Source organism: Pipistrellus hanaki, assembly GCF_964339955.1.
Source record: "Pipistrellus hanaki genome assembly, chromosome: 1".
NCBI classification, from domain to species: domain Eukaryota; kingdom Metazoa; phylum Chordata; class Mammalia; order Chiroptera; family Vespertilionidae; genus Pipistrellus; species Pipistrellus hanaki.
The window spans coordinates 179,860,797-179,882,078 of record NC_140503.1 but is presented as its reverse complement, the minus strand read 5'-3'; the positions used below and the strand labels follow the sequence as shown (position 1 = coordinate 179,882,078).

Sequence of the window (21,282 nt, the reverse complement as noted above, 5' to 3'; positions counted from 1 at the left end):
TGAGGGCGATCAGGCCGGCAGGGGAGCAATTAGGCATTAATCAGGCCAGCAGGGGAGTGGCTCAGGGTGATCAGGCTGGCAGGTAGAAGCGGTTAGGGGGAATCAGGCAGGCAGCAGTTAGGACCTAGCAGTCCCAGATTGTGAGATGGATGTCCAACTTCAGTGTAAGCCTGATGGCAGTTGGACATCCTCTGAGGGATCCAAGATTAGAGAGGGTTCAGACTGGGCCGAGGGACACCCCCCAGTGCATGAATTTCGTGCACCTGGCCTCTAGTGTTAAATAAGAGTAATGAAAGTGGACATCCCTTATTCCGGATCTTAAAGGAAATACTTGTAGTTTTTCCCACTGGGCATGATGCTGGATGTGGGTTTTTCATATGTGGCCTTTATTACGTTGAGATGTTCTGTCTACTCGCCCTTTGCTGAGTTTTTAAATAAAATAGACTCTAGCCGATTTTGCTCAGTAGGTAAGAGCGTCAGCCTGTGAACTGAATGATCCCAGGTTCGATTCCAGTCAAGGGCACATGCTCAGTAAGGGGCATACAGTAGGCAGCCAATCAATGATTCTCTCTCATCATTGATGTTTTTATCTCTTTCTACCTCTCCTTTCCTCTCTGAAACCAATAAAGATATTTTCAAAAATAAAAAATGGGTGCTGGATTTCATAAAATGACTTTTTTTCCATCTATTGATATGATCGTGTGGTTTATATCCTTCATTTTTTTATGTGTATCACATTTATTGATTTGCAGATATGTGCACCAACCTGCATCCCCAAAATAAATCCCACTTAATGGTGCATGATCTTTTCAATGTATTGCTGAATCCAGTTTGCTAATATTTTGTTGAGGATTTTAGCATCTATGTTCATCAGGGAATTGACCTATAATTTTTCTTCTTTGTAGTGTCTTTATCTGGTTTTGAAATTAGGATAATGTTGGCCTCTTAAAATGAGCTTGGGAGTCTTTCCTCAAATAGAATTCTCTGGAATGGTTTGAGAAGGATAGGAATTAGTTCTTTGAATGAATGTTTGGTAAAAATAACCTATAAAACCATCCAGTCCAGGACTCTTGATAATTAGAGGCCCAGTGCACGAAATTCATGCACAGGATGGGGGGGTTCCCTCAGCTCAGCCTACACCCTCTCCAATCTGGGACACCTTGGGGGATGTCAAACTGCCAGACACTCCTCTCACAATCCAGGACCACTGGCTCCTAACTGCTCACCTGCCTGCCTGCCTGATCGTTCCTAACTGCCCCCCTGCCAACCTGATCACCCTTAACCACCTCTGCCTGCTGGCATGATCGCCCCTAACTGCCCCCCCCACCAGCCTGGTCACCCCCAACTGCCCCCCTCTGCCAGCCTGGTTGCTCTCAACTGCCCCCTTCTGCCACCCTGGTTGCCCCTAACTGCTCCCACACCCCACCCCCGCTGGCCTGGTCACCCATAACTGTCCCCCTTCCAGCCTGGTCAACCCCAACTCCCCCCCCACACCTGCCAGGTCACCCCCAACTGTCCCCCTGCCAGCCTGGTAGCCCCCAATTGTCTCCCCCACCAGCCTGGTAACCACACGCAGCCTGCTGTTCAGTCATTTGGTTGTCCATCACTAACCCCCCTACCAGGCTGGTCACCCCATGCAGCCTGCTGTTCAGTTGTTTGGTCATCCCTCACTAACCCCCTTGCCAGCCTGACTGCCCACACAGCCTACTGTTCAGTCATTTGGTCGTCCCACACTAACCTCCTGCCGGCATGGTCATCCCACACAGCCTGTTGTTTGGTCGTCTGATAGTTTAGGTCGTGATGGCCCCTGGCTTTTTATATATTAGGATTTTTTAAAATTATTATTATTGCTTCAACTTTTCTAGTTGTAATCTGTCTATTCAGATTTCTGATTCTTCCTGATTCTATTTTGGAAGACTATGTTTCTAGGAATTTATCCATTTCATCCAGGTTGTTGAATTTGTTGGCATACAATTATTCAGAATATTTTCTTCCATTCCTCTGCAATTTTTTTGGTATCAGTATACTTCTCCTCTTTCATTTCTAATCTTATTTTGGTCTTCTCTCTTTTTTACTTGATGAGCCTGGCTAAAGTTTGCCAATCTCATCTTTTCAAAGAACCAGCTCTTGATTTCACTGATCTTTTATATTGTTTTTTTTTACTCTATTTTATTTATTTGTGTCCTGATTAATTATTTCCTTCCTTCTACTCAGTTTGGGCTTTGTTAGTTGTTCTTTGTCCAGTTTCTTTTGTTTGAGATTTTTCTTGTTTCTTGAGATAGACCTGTAATGCTATGGAATTCCCTCTTAGGGCTGCTTTTGCTGTGTCCCATAGATTTTAGGTTGTTGTGGTCTCATTTTTGTTTTTTTCAAGATATTTTTAGTTGTTTTTTTTTTTCTTGATCCTATTGTTAACCCATTCATTGTTTAGTAACATGTTATTTAGCTTCCATGTCTTCATGTATTTCTCAGTTCTTTTCTTGTGACTGATTTCTAATTTCATACCATTACAATCAGAGAAGATGCTTGATATTATTTAAATTTTCTTAAATTTATGGAAACTTGTTTTGTGTCCTAACATGTGGTCTATCCTGGCACCTTTTCCATGGGCATTTAAAAAGAATGTATACTCTGTGGCTTTGAGGTGAAATGCTCTGAAGATATCAATTAAAATCCATCTGATCTATGGTGACAGGAAAAAAAAAAAAAAAAAAAAGAAAAAAGAAAGAAAAAAAAAATCCACCTATTTCCTTGTTGGTATTTTGTCTGGAGGATCTATCCATTGATGTCAATGGGTGTTAAAGTCCCCTACTACGATTGTATTGTAGTTGATCTCTCCCTTTATTCCATTAAGATTAACTTTACATATTTAGGTGCTCCTATGTTGGGTGCATAAATGTTCACAAGGATTCCATCCTCTTGTTGGATTACTCCCTTTATCATATGTAGTGTCCTTCTTAGTCTCTTACTATAGACTTTGCTTTAAATTCTATTTTGTCCAATGTAAGTATTGCTTTTTTTCATTTCCAATTGCATGAAATATCTTTTCATTCCTTTATTTATGTCTGTGTGTATCTTTTGTTTGGAGAGTATTTCCCTAAATTTTAAATTCTACAGCCTTTTAACAAATAGTAAACAAAAAAAGGGGGTTTTACGGTTAAATTAATTTGAGAAACTTTGTTAAATAGGTTTGTTTAACAATGTTAATATAAATTATGTTAATATTAAGTATGTTAAGTATGATTATGAAGGATTTCCTAGTCTTCCTTGACCATAAAATCCATTTTAAATGGATTGGCATTCAATGGATCAAACCTGAGGAAGTGCAGGTCAAGCATCAATATCTATTTTTCTCAGTATACGTTATCAGGAGCTGAGTGCCCATATTGCTTGAAGTGAATAATGTTTTGTGATGAAATTACTTTACCCTAAAAATCTTCCTTGTAGTTGTTATCATAAAACATAATAAATTTTCACATAGAGACATTTATTAGACCAGCCAAAGACAACATGAAAGTATCTTAAATATCTAATTTAAATTTTAGAGGAAACCAAGATGGTAGGATTTGGGGAAGAGGATAAGGAAAGCAAATAAAACTTATAATTGAAACAAACCTCTGAAACAAAGTATAAATAGCATGTGGTCCAGGGATAGGTCTAGATTGTAATCCTGTTGCTACCACCAAATGAGGTACCACATTGTGGGCAAATTATTTGGCCTTGCTGTGCCTGTTTATTCATAGATAATAGTAGAAACTACTTTCTAGAAATGTGGTGATGAATAAATTGTTTAGCATGGTGCAGGACATACTGATAATGCTTTTGCTGTTAATAACAATAATGATAAGTAACATTAAGCATTCACTATGAACTTTCAGAAAGAATCTTTAAATGTGTACCTACCTCCTAGGTATATTTATATGCCTATAAATCAAAATTTATGATATAGTGTTCTAATATTTTGACATACTATTTCAATTTTCAAAGGAATCTACTTCTCTTACTCCAGATATAGCATGTATATACTTCAGAACAAGGTTTATTAAACATCATTTTATAAAACTGTGCTTGCTATTACAAACTGAAATATGTAAATAGGAACAAATTTAATTTAAACTTGATCTATTATCCCTATTGGATTAATTATATTTCAAAAATACAAAAATGTTTATATGTCTGTATTTTACCACCTTCTATTAATACAACAGTTACTTATATGATTAAAAACACTTATTATCACCAGAAAGATTAAAGTCTACTTACAGTGTTCATGACATTTTGCCAAATTTTCTAGGTCATCCACATGATAGTAATCATAGCCTGATGTTCCCAGAACTTCAAATGGCAAATATCCTATTATGGGTGGTGCCCTAAATTACATATAAAGCAATATTATAACTTTTTCCATAATGAGGAATATTCCAACTAAAAATCAATTTTAAGGGAACCTATATATTTGAAAAAATGGATAATGAACTTGATCATCCAAATTAGAAAAAGTTTATTTTGGAAATCCATTAATTTAAACAATTATATGAGTGTTCCCTTTTTATAAAATTTAAAAATGGAGTTACCTGTGATCTAGAAATAGAAATTTCCATTCTAAACTATGTCTAGATGTAAACTCTTCATTGGGTTCTTCAACAGTGCACATTTCCTATAAATAAATCAATAATTACAATTCAGAAATACTTTTCTGCCTCTTGAAGAATCCTAAATATTGTTAGCCATAAAAGTCATTATTAAACAACTTTTCTAGCAATTTTAAAACACATTTTAATTTTCTAGTACTAAAGAATATGGCAATAAACAAATGCAGGCTTCTAGAGGAGTACTTCTTACTCTACACATTTCTCCATTCACTCACATGCCTATAAACCCTAATTCTGAATTCAGACCTTTCTCCTGGACTACAGTGCCATATTTCTTTGTGGATGTCCCCACCCATCACAAACTCAGTATTTCCTAAAATGAACTAACTGCCTATTCCTCATATCTAGTTAAAAACAATTTTCTATATGATCACCTTTTACCATCTAAATGTCTACTGCTAAATCCTTTCAAATTCACCTCCTACCTTAAAAAAAAATCTATTTGATCCCATCCATCTCCAGTGTCTTAGTTTAGACTTTAGGCCCTCATCATTATTGATTCACATTATTGCCATAGCATCTCCCCAAACAACTCTCTGGGTTCTTCAACCCATCTTCTATTCTGGCTATAATTTACAATTATTGGGTCGGCAGCTAAATAATTGCGGGTTTCACACATATATGGCTTCAGTTGAATTTTTAGGTTTGCAGACGTAGTACAAATGTAAAACACATTTTGTTATTTGATAGTTGGCTATTCAGCTGTTAATCAGTAAAAAAAGTTTTTTGATCTGTTTTGTAGTTTTCGTTTGGCGTTCGTTGAAAAATGGAAAATCAAAAGGAACATTTTCGTCATATTTTGCTTTTTTATTTCCGCAAAGGGAAAACGCATCGCAAGCTCATAAAAAGTTATGTGCTGTTTATGGTGACGAAGCCTTAAAAGAACGGCAGTGTCAAAATTGGTTTGCCAAATTTCGTTCTGGTGATTTTTCACTCAAAGATGAAAAACGCTCTGGTCGTCCAGTTGAAGTTGATGACGCCCTAATCAAAGCAATAATCAATTCAGACTGTCACAGTACAACACGTGAGATTGCAGAGAAGCTTCATGTATCACATACATGCATTGAAAATCACTTAAAACAACTTGGCTATGTTCAAAAACTCGATACATGGGTTCCTCACGAACTGAAAGAATCACAGTTAACGCAACGCATTAGCAGCTGCGATTTGCTAAAGAAACGTAATGAAAATGATCCATTTTTAAAACGACTGATAACTGGCGATGAAATATGGGTTGTTTACAACAATATCAAGCAGAAAAGATCGTGGAGCAGGCCAGGTGAACCAACTCAAACAACATCAAAAGCTGATATTCATCAAAAGAAGGTTTTGTTATCAGTTTGGTGGGATTACAAAGGAATTGTCTACTTTGAACTCTTACCACCCAACCAAACGATCAATTCTGATGTCTACATTGAACAACTAACGAAATTAAACAATGCAGTTGAAGAAAAGCGGCCCGAATTGACAAATCGAAAAGGTGTTGTATTCCATCATGACAATGCAAGGCCACACACATCTTTGGTCACTCGGCAAAAATTAATGGAGCTTGGTTGGGATGTTTTGCCACATCCACCATATAGTCCTGACCTTGCACAATCTGATTACTTTTTGTTTCGATCTTTACAAAACTCCTTGAATGGTAAAAATTTCAATAATGATGATGATGTCAAATCATACCTGATTCAGTTTTTTGCTAATAAAAACCAGAAGTTTTTTGAACGTGGGATTATGATGCTGCCTGAAAGATGGCAAAAGGTCATTGATCAAAATGGGAAATACATTACAGAATAAAGTTATTTAGTTCCATGAAAAAATTCTTTGATTTTTAAAAAATCCGCAATTACTTAGTTGCCTACCCAATACCTTACTAATACTCAAATATGATAACATAACTTTCCTGCTTAAAACCTTACTGATTCCTCATTCTGTTAGGATGAAGTTTAAACTCTTCAGTATGGAGAGATAAAAAAAAGAAACATATTTCAGTTCTGGCCTTGAATTATTTTCTATCATCCCTACCCCCTTCACACACAGTAACCCTAGACTCTACTCATATTCAACGGTGTGTTCCAACCTGCCTCTGTGTCCTTGAATGACCTTCTATAGCACAATGCAGTGATTAAAGAGTTTGGGCTTTGAAAGAAAAAGAATTAGAATCAATCTCATTTCTACCACTTAATAACTTCAACTTTGGGCAAATAACTTCCCTAAGCCTGTTTCCTTATATATAAAATGGGGATCACACTAACATCTACCTTAAAGGGTTGTTATAAGAATTAAATTAGATAATGCACAGAAAGTATACAGTATGTAAGAAGAACTAAATATTTTCCACTGCTATAATTTCCTAAGATCAAAACAAGAAGAGCAAAACTGTTTAAGATCTTCTAATTGCTAATTCAGTACCTGTCCTACAATATGGCATTGTCTTAAATTTAAAATCTTAGCCTAGTTTACTTCCAGCCTCTTTCTTTTAGTGGCTGAATTACTTCATCTTCCACTTCTCTACTAATCATCTGCTTGTGAGGTCCGAACATATAGATTCTTTTTTTAAACTTTATTTTTATATTGTTTTAAAATATATTTTATTGATTTTTTACAGAGGAAGGGAGAGGGATAGAGAATTAGAAACATCAATGAGAGAGAAACATCGATCAGCTGCCTCCTGCTCACTCCCTATTGGGTATGTGCCCACAACCAAGGTATATGCCGCCCTTGACAAGAATCGAACCTGGGACCCTTGAGTCCACAGTCTAATGCTCTATCCACTGAGCCAAACTGGTTAGGGCTAAAAATACATTCTTTAATTACATTTTAAAATTGAAAAGATAAATGGCATGTAGTAAAAAGCCACATGTATATTTCTAAAGAAAATTTCAAAAACAATCTTGGCCTTTCTTCTTTAATGTAGTTGTGAACTACACACAAAAAATATTTTTTAAAATTTTGCACAAAAGCAGGACACCAGTGATATACAGTATAACTATATCTGTAAAGATATATATTTCAAAATGAATTCTAAATTTAAAGAGTACCTTGATAACTCATTATGTGCTTTAAAAGTATAGTATCATGATTATGTATATTTCAAAACTCATGACCATCACTACCTTTAATGTTTGTAGAAAGTTTCAGTTATTCTAGAAACAGCAAAAATAAAAAAATTACATAAAGACTATTTGGCAAAATATGAATACAAATCCTCTTTAGGAAATAAAATTCAAAACATACCTTGATGAACTGAGGTGTAGCTAATCTGACAGTAGCTACAAAACAAACTCTATCTTCATAAGAAGGTCTGTGTGTGCGTTGTATAGTTCCTTCAAAACCATTGTGTGAAGTGGATACTAAAACAATAAGGACATATGTATCATCACTTAACCGAGTAAAATCTAGTTATTATTGATGTTCAAATATCTATGTTTGTGAGAGCTTGAAATAATACCAGATTAAAATTCATCGTAAGAAAAGCATTTTAACTTACCACTGTTCAAAGATTTGAAATTTCCTATAAATTTCACATATTCATAGGTAGATGGCTCTTTTGGGTCTATTGTTCCTCGAAGCATATGACAACAGAATTCTAACTGATTTTTTGCTGAAGTGGGAGAAAAAAATATTTGTGATTTAGCATGAGTGATATATTACATGAGAAGAATATAAAAGTTGTATAAGTTTACAATATTATCTCTAACAACAATCCTCAATTACATTTTTATTTAGTTCATAAAAAGTAGAATACCTATAGGAGATGATCTTAACATAGAAAATAGAAGATTTATCCTTAATAGAGAAAACTGATCCTCTGATATAAGCAGCTCCATATTTCTCCATTTTTATCTGTCCTTCCTATTCATTCTTCACTCTAATTTCATAAAAACAGTTTTGCTTCCCATTTTAAAGTTAATGCTTCTATGTCTACTGTGAATAGTCTTTCCTATGTTCTTTAGGACCAGGGCCACACCTTTATTCATTCCTTTAACATCCACACCTTCTCTTCGAGTTATTTGTATCTATTTATAAATCTGCTTAGAAAAACCATCAAAAAAGGTTTTTCATACTACCTTTTAAAAAACATATATATTTAATCATTTCAGAGAAGAAGGGAGAAGGATAGAGAGATAGAAACATCAATGATGAGAGAGAACCATTGATCAGCCACCTCGGCATGCCCTCTATTGGGGAACAAACCAGCAACCTAGGCATGTGCCCTTGACCAGAATTGAATCTGGGACCCTTCAGTCCACAGGGTGACACTCTATCCACTAAGCCAAACCAGCTAGGGCCATGCTACTCTTTATAGTATCATAGAAATTGTCTTCCTTTTCATTATGTGCTTCAAGTTACACACACACATTCATTTACCTTAACTTTATGCATTGTGGCTTTCATCCTTATAACCTTGATAGCAGGGGTGAGAAACCTTTTTTTCTGCCAATAACCATTTGACATAATTCGCAGGCCATACAAAATTCCCAACTCAAAATTAGCCGGCTGTATTTGTTCGAACATTTAAATAACTCACTCCTAATGCCCTGGCTGGGCCAGACGAAATGATTTTGTAGGCCTTATATGGCCCACAGGCTGGACGTTCCCCACCCTTGCTCTATAGGAATTGCTCTCCTAAAAATCACCAATACTTGTACAGTAATCCCCCCTTACTCCAGGAAGGTATGTTTCAAAACCCCCAGTGGATGTCTGAAACCACGGATAGTACCAAACCCTATAAGTATTAATTTTTTTGGCATACATACCTATGATAAAGTCTAATTTAAAATTAGGCACAGTAAGAGAATAACAAGTACTAATCATGAAAGAACAGTTACAGGTATACCTCATTTTATTGCACTTTGTGATCTTGCACTTCACAGATATTAAAATTTTCATATATTGAAGGCAAGACACACTACTAGCAGAAAGATTATGACTTGCTGTATTGTGGTGGTCTGGAACTTAACTGATAATATCTTCAAGGTATACCTATATCACAATATACTTTTTATTACAGTTATGTGACTATGATCTCTCTCAAAATATTTTATTGTACAATAAAATACTGTATGTACAGAAAGGATATGGTGGACAGAGAGATAATTCACATCCTGTGTGGGACAGAGCAGGACATTTCATCACACTATTCAGAATGACCTGCAATTTAAAATTTATGAGTTGTTTTTTTGAATTTTTCCATTTTTATATTTTCAGATGGAGACTGACTGCAAGTAATTGAAACCATGGAAAGTAAAACACAAATAAGGGAATACTACTATACTGTTAACTTTAATGGGCTATCCTCATTATTACTATCTCTTCTTAAAACTCACACTTCATTCCCATAGACTGAAACTTTACCTTCCTACCTTATTGAGTATTTCTATATTGCTACTAACCAGTCTTCCACAAATATTTTTTTTTATCTTGATCTACTATTATCCTTTATAAATTTACCTGCATTTAGTCAACTTAATTACTTCTAAATCTCTCTCTTTCCCCAACTCTAACATTTTGTATAAGATGAAGTCTTATGTCACTATGTGTTTTCAGGACATTTCTACTCGATTGTCCCATCAATAACTCAGTAAAAATATTTCAGAGTTGGCCGAAACCGGTTTGGCTCAGTGGATAGAGCGTCGGCCTGAGGACTGGAAGGTCCCGGGCATGTACCTTGGTTGCGGGCACATCCCCAGTGGGGGTGTGCAGGAGGCAGCTGATCGATGTCTCTCTCTCATCGATGTTTCTAACTCTCTATCCTTCTCCCTTCATCTCTGTAAAAAAAAAAAAAAAAATCAATAAAATATATTTAAAAAATAATAATAAAATAAAATAAAATAAAATAAAATATTTCAGAGTGAATTTATCCCTATTCTTCCTAAGCTAGCTATCCTTCCCCTCTGTCCTATGTGCCCCTATTTCTCAAGATAGAAACAATATCAATTTGGTCTCTTCTCTTCCACAAGCCCTCAAACTAGTCTGTCACTAGGACCTGCTATTTATTTAATCAAAAAAGCTCTCATAAGTTATTTTTCCAAATGAGCATCCAATATCACCAATTTGGTATTAGATGCAAATCATGGAGGTAACTACAAAAATGTATCTTATATGCCTCCATATACTTGCCACTAGAATTTAACTTTTCCTACTACTGTTAACTAATGTTACTTTCACAGTTATTATTTCAGCACTCAAGGACTAGTAATGCCTTCTTTGTTCACAGCATCAAACTCACAATCTTCTGTTATTATCATGAATGGCTTCATTATCTACCACAGCAGGTTCAAAATCTAACCATCTTCTTCCTAAAACCTCCATTGGTGAACCTCAGCCACTTGGTCTCCTGCCTAATGCCAAGTCCCATTGAGCTTATCTACTCAACACTCACATACAGGCTTTCTTCTCCATCCTTACTTCTATTGCTAGTATTCTACAGTTTTTATTTTTACCTCCAGTCTAATCCTTTTAAAAATTTTCCACTGAGATTTTGTCCAAACCAAAAAACCACCTTTTTTTCCGGGCCCTCACTACATAAAAAACAAAAATCAAGCGAGTTTGAATGAAAGATTAGGCCCCATTTCCTTTTCTAGATACAAGTAACACCACTGGTACCCCCGTAAGTTCATTAAGGCTCAAATAACCTACTTGCAGAATGCTAAATTTTCCTGTTTTAAATCATGTTTAATCTTCTGGCATAAAACACTTTTTTTCTGGGAAAATAATTTTTTGTATATCGGTTGTTTAACTAGGGGGTTAGTAAGTCTTTCTATTAAGGCTTTTCTCTATCCAAACATATTGTTGCCATCCACCCTCCCATCTTAGAAGCAGAAGCCTAAAGTCTATCCTTCTGCCGAGGCTTTCATTCAGTTCTCCCACCAACTCTGCCCTTATGAAGGCCTCTATAGTGAACCCTTTCTATAGAAGAATCAGCTTCTAGGTCACAGGATTCAACCTTTCTAATTCTTCTCTCCTTGCTCTATATACTCATCTCAAGCAATACAATTCAATCTATGACTTCAAATACTATTTATAGGCATATAACTAACAAATCTACATCATTATATCTAGCACAAATCTTTCTCCTAGGTGAAAAACTACAGTGGTCTATTGGTAATGTCATAAGAACTTAATTTTTCAACAATTATAAATAGGCTTCAAATGGACTCTCCTGGTCTCTAGTTCATCTCATCTCCTTCTGACAAGCCACTCATTCACATTAAAGATATACATTCATACATACTTACACATATATGTGTGGTGTGTACGTACATCTCAATTCTTGGACAGTTAGTTTTCTATAGAATTTGAGTTCAAAATACCAAGAACTTTTCAAATGATTAATTATATCAGAATAATCAGAAATGTCAAAATTAATATCAGTATGACCAGAAAAGTCAAAATTGAAAAGTAAAAAAAGTGATTTAAAAATATTTAATAACTAGTATCCAAATATAGTCTTGTGATCATCTCAGATTTTACAGAGAAAATTTTAGTGAATAAAATGAGGTATTCTGGTCAAATTAATTTGTCTGATTATACCATAATATTTTTAGTTTTCAAAAATAGGAACTATTTTTCACTGTTCTTGGCACTTCTCTGATATTGCAAAAGTGCCTGGCATGTAACATATATCCAATAAATGATTTTTTTAATTAGTAAAGCAATTTTCAAGTTATTTGTTGTCCAACTGATTATAGTGAAAATGAGAATGTTTCATTTTCTCATTACATAAGATTTTATATAAAAAATAAAAACATATTACAAAGTTCCACTTTTGTGTAAAATAGTTTTATGACATAACTATTATAATAAAAAAGATGGGATTTCCCAATATATTCTAGAATAGAGTTCAGACTTTAAAATACAGTCTTAATTCCGTATTATATAAATTTTTTTAAATTTATAAGTGATCTAATAAGGTATGTGAAATGATGCTATGTATTAATTTAGTCAAACATGTCTGTGTTTGTTACAAAAGCAAAGTATAACATACCCAAATATATTTAGCTTTTTCCTTAACAGCTACTACTTACATTTTAAATATTCCGGGGTTAATGAGTCACTTTCCAGCAGATGGGTAGATAGTATTTTATAAATCTCTGAATGTTCCCCCTCTGGGATGAAATTAAATATACTTTGATCCACAAGATCAGACTGAAAAAAAATTCAATAAAATAACTTTAGTGACTCAAGAGACATGTATTTTAAAAGGACACAATCACTCTTAAAACATCAGGTGAGCATATGATTAACTTTTGATTATTTGTAGAAACTGACCAACATCAAGTTACAGAGCACAACATAAAGAACAAGAGAAGCCTGGCTGGTAGCACTCAGTGGTTGAGCATCAACCTATGAACCAGGAGGTCAGGGTTCTATTCCCAGTCAGGGCACATGCCCAGGTTGCAGGTTTGATCCCCGTGTCAGGTATGCAGGAAGCAGATGATCAATGATTCTCTCTCATCATTGATGTTTCTCTCGTTCTCTCCCTCTCTCTTGCTCTCTGAAATCAATTTAAAAACAAAATGAAGAAAAGTGGAAGACAATTAACATGACCTCCATGTCTCCATCAGATCCATGATCGATATGATCTTGAAAAGTCTGATGATTTGCAAAGGTGAGTTTCAACCAATTTGAACATTTAAAATAGAACAGAACTAAGAAAGTTGATTAGGAAAATCTTTGGCTACAAGACATGGCCCTACGGTATATCTAAACCTCTGGTAATTTGTGTTGGTAATTACTAGAACAAAGGACCAAAGGACTAGCCACAGGCTAAGCCAAGAGGAGATTTGACTTCAGTGTCATTTTTATTATCTAATGTGTCTTCTCCTTTTTACTTCATCTTTTCCAGCCACCCATCCTGTTCCCATTGTCAAAAAGCCCTGTTGTTAGCTAACCCTTCTCCCCAAAAGCAAGTAATATGTCCAACATTATAATCCTTGCTCAAATATGGCTTTAATAATGATTCATTAATCAAATGTAATTTGACAAATAGGTTGCTACAATATGCCATGGCTATGGGAATCAAATACGAATAAGATAGTTCCTATCCTGCCAAAACCGGTTTGGCTCAGTGGATAGAGCGTCGGACTGAAAGAACCTCGATTCAGGGTCAAGGGCATGTACCTTGGTTGTGGGCACATCCCCAGTAGGAGGTGTGCAGGAGGCAGCTGATTGATGATTCTCTCTCATTGATGTTTCTAACTTTCTCTTTCCCTTCCTCTCTATAAAAAAATCAATAATATATATATATATATATATATATAGATAGATAGATAGATAGATCGATCCTATCCTAAGAACCACTGACAACAAAACAAATCAGTGATTTCACATTTTCTACCAAATCCAAACTATTTTACTTGGCTTCTCCAGATTTTCAAACTGCTCTGTGGAATCCTGGAGATACTGAAGGGTTGTCTCAAGGACTGTGGAGATAAGTTAAGGGTGAAAAAGAGCTGTGAAGGCAGGACTAAGGCTCCTTTGCCTCTGTAATCACAAAAGCAGTTCCATTTTTATTTGGGTTTATATTTTAAATATTGTAAAGATTTTGATTGAAGAAAGAACTTCATGGTTTAAAAACAAAAACTCTCAAACAGCAAAAGAGAGCCACTGCGGAGGTGGGAAGTGGGAAGAGCTTTTACTGTACCCTTTGTAAAAACCACACATTCACTCTAGCCCTCAAAGTCTGCTCTATAAATTGGAATAGCCTTCCTCTCTCCACATATTTCTCTTTCAAAGGCAAGTTCAAATTATTTCCTTTAAAAAAGTATTCTTAATACCATAATTCACAGTAAACAAAACTCTTTCAATACTTATTACTCTTATCATTCATTTCCCATAAAAAATTCCTGTTAATTGTATTTTAATGTCTATGTCTTAATGCCTTGCTGCCCCATCCTATATAATAAAAGCCTAATATGCTAAGTATCCAGTTGACCCATTGGCCGTTCAACCAATCAAAGCTTAATATACTAATGATATGCTAAGGCCACTCAACCACTTCCTATGATGTGTACTTACCACCAGTCAACCAGTCGCTATGATGTGCACTGACCATCAGGGGGTAAATGCTCTGACCGATAGGTTAGCTTGCTGCTGGGGTCGGGCCAATTGGGACTGAGCAAAATGATTCAGATATGCCCTAGAACTCTCCTGTGTCTCTCTCTCTGGCCCCTATGGTGCACTAGTGGGGTCCCTGGGCCTGGCCTGTGCCCTTTTGCAATCTGGGACCCTCGGGGTATGTCAGAGAGCCAGTTTCAGCCCCATCCTACAGACTGGACTGAGGGACGCCCCCACTGGTGCATGAATTCGTACACCAGGCCTCTAATAAGTAAATAAAAGCCCCCTATCTCTTATATATTTTCCACCGCCCTTCAAATTAAGACACATTAAAGTTGTGCATTGCATGTAACAGTTACTAGTACAATACTAGATTCTAGATTAAGGAGTTATTTGATAAAGGCTTACAGATAACCACACTAAAAATATATCTCCATTTAAACAATTTCTTTTTCTTTTTTTTTTCCCCCCTGAAAGTCTGAAAAGCCTCTAGAACAGAAGTTACTAGGTGTAGTGGTTAATAGTGGTTAATAATGCGGACTTTGTAATCAAAGAAGACACAATAATTTCAAGAGAAACATCAAAAGTGCTTTTTTCAAAGTAATGTCCATCACTAGCTACACATGCCCCCATCTTTCAGGTAATTTGTGGATACCATCTTAATAGAACTTTTCTTGTTTTGAGGCAAATCATTCAGAGACCCAATTTTCCACTTCTTCAGATGTTTTGAAGTACTGCTTAAAAAGTTCATGTGTCCACAATCAGAACAAGTGGTAATCTGAAGGAGCAAGGTCTGGTGAATACAACGGGTGGGTTAATTACTTCCCAGGCAAAATCTTGTATCTTTAACTGGTTTGAAGTGTGTGATGGTGGGTCATCATGAAGCAAAATTACTTTGCCATGTTTTCTGGCATATTCTGGTCATTTCATGATCAAAGCATGGTTCAAACTGATTTGTCCTCAGTAGCGATCTGTATTAATGGTTTCACCTGGTTTTAGAAACTCCTAATACACCATACCTTCCTGATCCCAAATGCAGAGCACTGTCTTCTTTCCAAAGCAATTTGGCCTTGCAGTACATGTTGATGGTTGACCTGGACCAATCCATGATTTTGTGCATTTGGGATTCTCAAAATAAATCCACTTTTCATTGCCAGTCACGATTTGATGCAGAAAAGACTTTCTTTTGTGCCATTGAAGCAATATTTTACTGATGACTTTTTGGGTTTCCATTTGTCCTTTGTTCAGCTGATGTGGCATTTTCCTTCCTTTAAAATCTTTCCCATTGCTTATAAACAATCAGAAATTGTTTGGTGAGCAACGCTTAAATCTTTCTGTGAGTTGTTTTTGAGTCTGACATGCATCTTCATCCAATAATGCTTGCAATTGTTGGTCTTCAAACTTTTTCAGTTGACCTGGACATTGTCTTTCACATAGAAATCATGACCTTTAAAACATTTAAACCAGCGTTCACAGTATCTTGAGATGGAACATATTCACCATAAGCTTCCCAAAGTATTCAGCAGCACTTTTCTTCAAAATAAAGTAATGAATTAAAACTACCCACAAATGCTCTTTTTTGGGGGCAGGCACGGAATTCAACATTTTTAAGTGTAAAAATATCTATGATGTTAACACCTTCAGAAATTTGACATATCAAGTTTTGAAACTTGTTGTCAATACAACTTAAAAGCATACATATCAAATCACATATATATCAACATATGTGTAATTCAATCTATTGAAAAAAATCCGCATTATTAACTGCTACACCTAAGATACACTAAAAATTCAGGCATGAATAACAGAAATACTAAAAAATTGCTTTTTTATTGACAAAACAGACACATTGATATTAATGTAAAGAATAGTTTAAACAGAAATAAAACTATTTGAAGTACTAAAACTTTCATTTTGAGAATGATTATAATTTTCTATTATTTACTCTCATTGATAATTAGGAAATTATAAACTGACCTATGTTATCCTTGCTTTCCCAACTATAAATAGGTGTTTCATATTTACAGAGAAAAGAATATGAATGAGTAGCACAGAGTGGTATGGTCACAAGCACTGTTTCCCCTGAAACTTCATACTATGAGGGATCAAAGTTAGCAGGTGACTAACTAATATGTCAAACTTTTCCATTAATCACCATATTTAAAATATCTAAATGGCCGAACCGGTTTGGCTCAGTGGTAGAGCATCGGCCTGAGGACTGAAAGGTCCCGGGTTCGATTCCGGTCAAGGGCATGTACCTTGGTTGCGGGCACATCCCCGGTGGGGGGTGTGCAGGAGGCAGCTGGTCGATGTTACTCTCTCATCGACGTTTCTAGCTCTCTATCTCCCTTCCTCTCTGTAAAAAATTAATAAAATATTTTTAAAAAAAAAATAATAATAAAAAAAAAAATAAAATATCTAAATGAAGCTAATCATACTTAATATCACCATAACATTCACTCAGTTCCCAAACACAATTCAAAGAAAACTAAAAAGGCAGCTATCCTGATCCTTTTATCTCCTTCAAGCATTTTCATGAAGAAGAAATGTAAATCCTCCTGAGTTAATTATGTGACATATATCAATAGCCTTTCTGTTTTTTCAACATTTTGTGAAAATTATAAAATGTTATCAATTATCTTTTCCCTCTGCTAAGCTGTAATGTGGTTATCACCTTCTCTGCATTACTCGGTTACAATTTGAATATATTCTCTCTGAGAAACACATTTAAACAAGTGTGAGGAATCAATATTTAGTTGTAAAATTTAAAAATTTTTTAAAGTTTAAAGTTTGAAATATAGTAAAACATCAACTTTGTGTCTTGGAAGTTCCACAAAAATGTTGCACAGTTAAGTCCAATTTCTCTACTTTCATGTTTCTTACTGATGATATAAAGGGGATGGGCTAATGATGTCTAAAATCTCTTCTGGCACTGAAGTGGCATGAGCCTAATTTTGTCACAGAAAGCCAGATCGGGAGACAAAAAAATCCGTAAGTTTTTTTTTCAAATCTCAAAAGAATAAAGCATTTATGCCAAATTATTAGCCACAAATAGGTTAAAATGTGCTTAATTTAATAAGCATGAAGTGACAAAGAACACTTTTTTTTTTTTGCAGGATTTATAGAATCAGCCTTGTAATTTTAAGTCATATTGACCACTAATTTAAGAAGGCAAGTTTAATTTCTCAAAAAGGCTAAATTATAAACATTAAAGCCTAATTTAGGAATTTGCTAATTTGTGTCTTTCCTTCTGGCAACAGCCAAAATTCTATTTTATTTTATTATTATTTTTTTATTTTTACTGATTTTATTTTTTAAATTTTTTCCCTTTTTTAAATTAAATTATTATCTGTGTACATATCTTACCATTGCCCCCCCCACTCCCCTACATGCCCTCCCTCCCCAGAATTTTGTGTCCATTGGTTGTACTTATATGCATGCATACAAGTCCTTTGGTCAAAATTCTATTTTAGTTAATAGGTATGTACATTAAAACACAATGAAAAAGGCATTATTTTAAACCTTTTGTTTAGCATCTGTTACAGTTTAAATATTAACGACAACCAAAACAGAAAGTCACATATTTTTTCTTATGTTTGATCCTGAGTATTATTTTATTTTCTCAAAATACATGTTTCTCTTTTTGCGCCTCCCCCCTCCCTCAAGCCACAGAGTAATATACAATTCAGCAATATCAGTGATGTGAAGAAAAGTGTCCATAGTAACTGGTGAGCAGCAAAAACACATTAACAAAGGATACTATTAACTTAATATGGAATGAAATGGGTCTACTAGAGCAGCAGCAGCAATTTCCTCTGCCCTCAAATTCACCTAACAATCTATATGCTTTGGCTAACTCAATGAAAAATATCAAGATAATGTTAATAACATAGGAAACTGGGTATGGGGCACATGGGAACACTATGTACAATTTTCTTGATTTTTCTGAATCTAAAAACAGTTATAAAATAAAAAGGTTTTTAAAAATCCAGGATGGAATGGAAAGGTAAAGACAGTTTTCACGAGGAGACAATGTTAATGACAAAATGCTTGGATCCCAGCTAGATCTATCACATGTTATCTATTTCAAAAATCAATTAAACTTCAACTCACTAAAGATTCAATACTAGTGTGCCATTAGGAAATATTTTTTAAAACAGCTACATCAAATAGCCTACATCAATAGCCTACTCATTCAATAATATATTACCAATGCCTCTCTAAGAAACTAGCTAGCCCATGAGGAAATAAAGTTCCTCATTTAAGAAGCTACACCTACCATGATTACCCAAGTAAACAGAAAACTACAATTCACTGTGTCATGATGACAGTACATATAAGGTAACAGGAGCAGAGAGAGGAAGGGCATCCAATTCTGAATGGAGTTCAAGGAAAGTGCCCAAGAAATAGGCTTTTAAAAAGTATTACCACATATATTACATAAGATGCTGATTATGAATAATTTAAAAAAAATTTTAATTTAAAAAATTACATAGTTTCTATAAATACATAATGAAAAGAAAACCTATACAACTGTATATGGTTTAAAAGAATATAATAATACCTTTTTAAAATTAATCTTATTTTAATCATTATCTTAATCCTACAATGGGTTTCTTTCCCTAGTTTTTTTCACATGTAATTAAAAAAGAAAAAAAAAAGAATAGCCCAGAAAATTCAGCTAATCAATCTGTCCTTTTCTCTGCCTATACTAGTTTATGTGTTCTATAATGTTTCCTCTCAAATAATTTTTAGATGTTGGTTAAATTACCTACTATTTGAGCTTACTGTATAATGGAAGCCACTAGAAAAGCAGGCAAGCAAAGTCATTGTCTGGTGTGAGGCACAGAAATCAGCAAATTACTTAATGCCTGGCCTTCAGTAAGAAATTACCCTTTTAAATCTGGTCGTTTTAAAAATGTATATATATTTTATTGATTTTTTTTTTAGAGAGAGGAAGGAAGAGGGACAGAGAGCTAGAACCATCGATGAGAGAGAAACATCTATCAGCTGCCTCCTGCACACCCCCTACTGGGGATGTGCACGGAACCAATGTACATGCCCTTGACCGGAATCGAACCTGGGACCTTTCAGTCCACAGGCCGATGCTCTAACCACTGAGCGAAACTGGTTTTGGCTAAATCAAGTCTTTTAAGTGTAGTGACCATTCTTTATATAGAGTATGAGGTGGCAGAGTAATCAGAGGGAGGACAATACTGCTTATCAGTATCTCTTAAAAGAGACCTTTACAATACAGGTACTTTGTATTTATAATAAATTAAGAGTGACTTATAAATAACTTCAGAATATTTATACAACAAGCCCTAAGAACATTACATATTAAATTAAAATTTCAAATTCATTAAAACTGTCAGTTGCAGCAGAGCATCTAACATTGTCTGGTAGAGAGTTGATATTCAATAAATATAGTTGAAGTAAAACAACACACATTAATTCTGGTGTTTACCATCTTTATCAAAATCATACAATGTAATTATTTTCTAATTCTGTACCCAGGATTATATTGATAACATATTGAATATTGCCATTTAGGCATTATCAATTCAAGCCACAGAGCACAAAAGTTCTGTATCTAATATTTTTAGTGTGTTCTTTTAAGTTATTCTTTTGAGAAAATTATTTTATTCCTCTAGCTGTAACACGAATATCTCAGTAGAAATTTAGTTGTTCTCAAGGTCTTCTCAGTGATTCAGCAACATCTTCACCAGGCTGAATAAAGAGGAAATACTGAAAACTTAGCATCAGAAAAAAAGAAGACAGCAAGAACAGAGGTTAGATAAAGAGGCCACTGAATAGTTACTACAAATTACAGAGGCATGACTGAACTGAGAAAAAAAAAACAGCCATGAAAAACAAAGATATATTTTGAGTTCTCCTCCACTCTACTTATTGCTTAACGTTGCTCTAGAGCACATGTGTCAAACACAAGGTCCGCGGGCCAAATCCAGCCCGCCAGGCCTTGCAATGTGGCCCGCATCGCGCTGTCATCACTGCACTCCGCTGTCAGTTTATGACATTGTCAGTTTATGACTGTTCAGTAAACCATTCGGCCCGCGATTTAGGCTGGATTTTAGATTTTGGCCCCTTCTCTGATTGAGTTCGACACCCCTACTCTAGAGGTACATTTCCTAGTACTTTACAATGTTTAAAATAGGCATTAAATAAGAAAGAGATCACAGGATTTTTATACTTACTGGTAAATGTTCAAGTAATGAAGTTACACTCTCAGACACATATATTATGCTTCCATCTGTCATGATTGCTAAAAAAAAACCATCAAGAGCCTGAAATTAAACATAATAATTAGTTAAATAAAAAAAATAAAGTGTTTTCTTGCACAAAAATAAAAATCTAACTTACTAAATGACAAAAGACATAAGGTAGAAATTTCCAGAACACTATCAAAATGCTAGCTTTCCCCCTTCACAATACTGTAGTATGGTATAAATCTTCGTGCATTCTTAAAATGCTTTTGGGGAAAAAATATCACTCTTTAGCTATTGGACAGTTGATTTCTAAACTATAGACTTAATGTTCTACCTTTATAATT

General features: G+C 35.0%; 1 protein-coding gene across 8 annotated transcripts in view; it reads right to left on the bottom strand.

Annotated features, from left to right (window-relative positions):
• The window catches only part of CLOCK (clock circadian regulator), a 110,382-nt gene that overhangs the window by 30,747 nt on the left and 58,353 nt on the right, over positions 1-21,282 (bottom strand). For all 8 annotated transcript variants that reach the window (XM_084899326.1, XM_084899330.1, XM_084899332.1 and 5 more), the window contains 6 exons: positions 20,927-21,016; positions 12,680-12,800; positions 8,140-8,253; positions 7,887-8,002; positions 4,575-4,657; positions 4,264-4,370 (listed from right to left, as the gene is read on the bottom strand). In XM_084899326.1, coding sequence (XP_084755452.1) covers positions 4,264-4,370; positions 4,575-4,657; positions 7,887-8,002; positions 8,140-8,253; positions 12,680-12,800; positions 20,927-21,016 — 631 coding nt within the window. The remainder of the gene's footprint in view (positions 1-4,263; positions 4,371-4,574; positions 4,658-7,886; positions 8,003-8,139; positions 8,254-12,679; positions 12,801-20,926; positions 21,017-21,282) is intronic.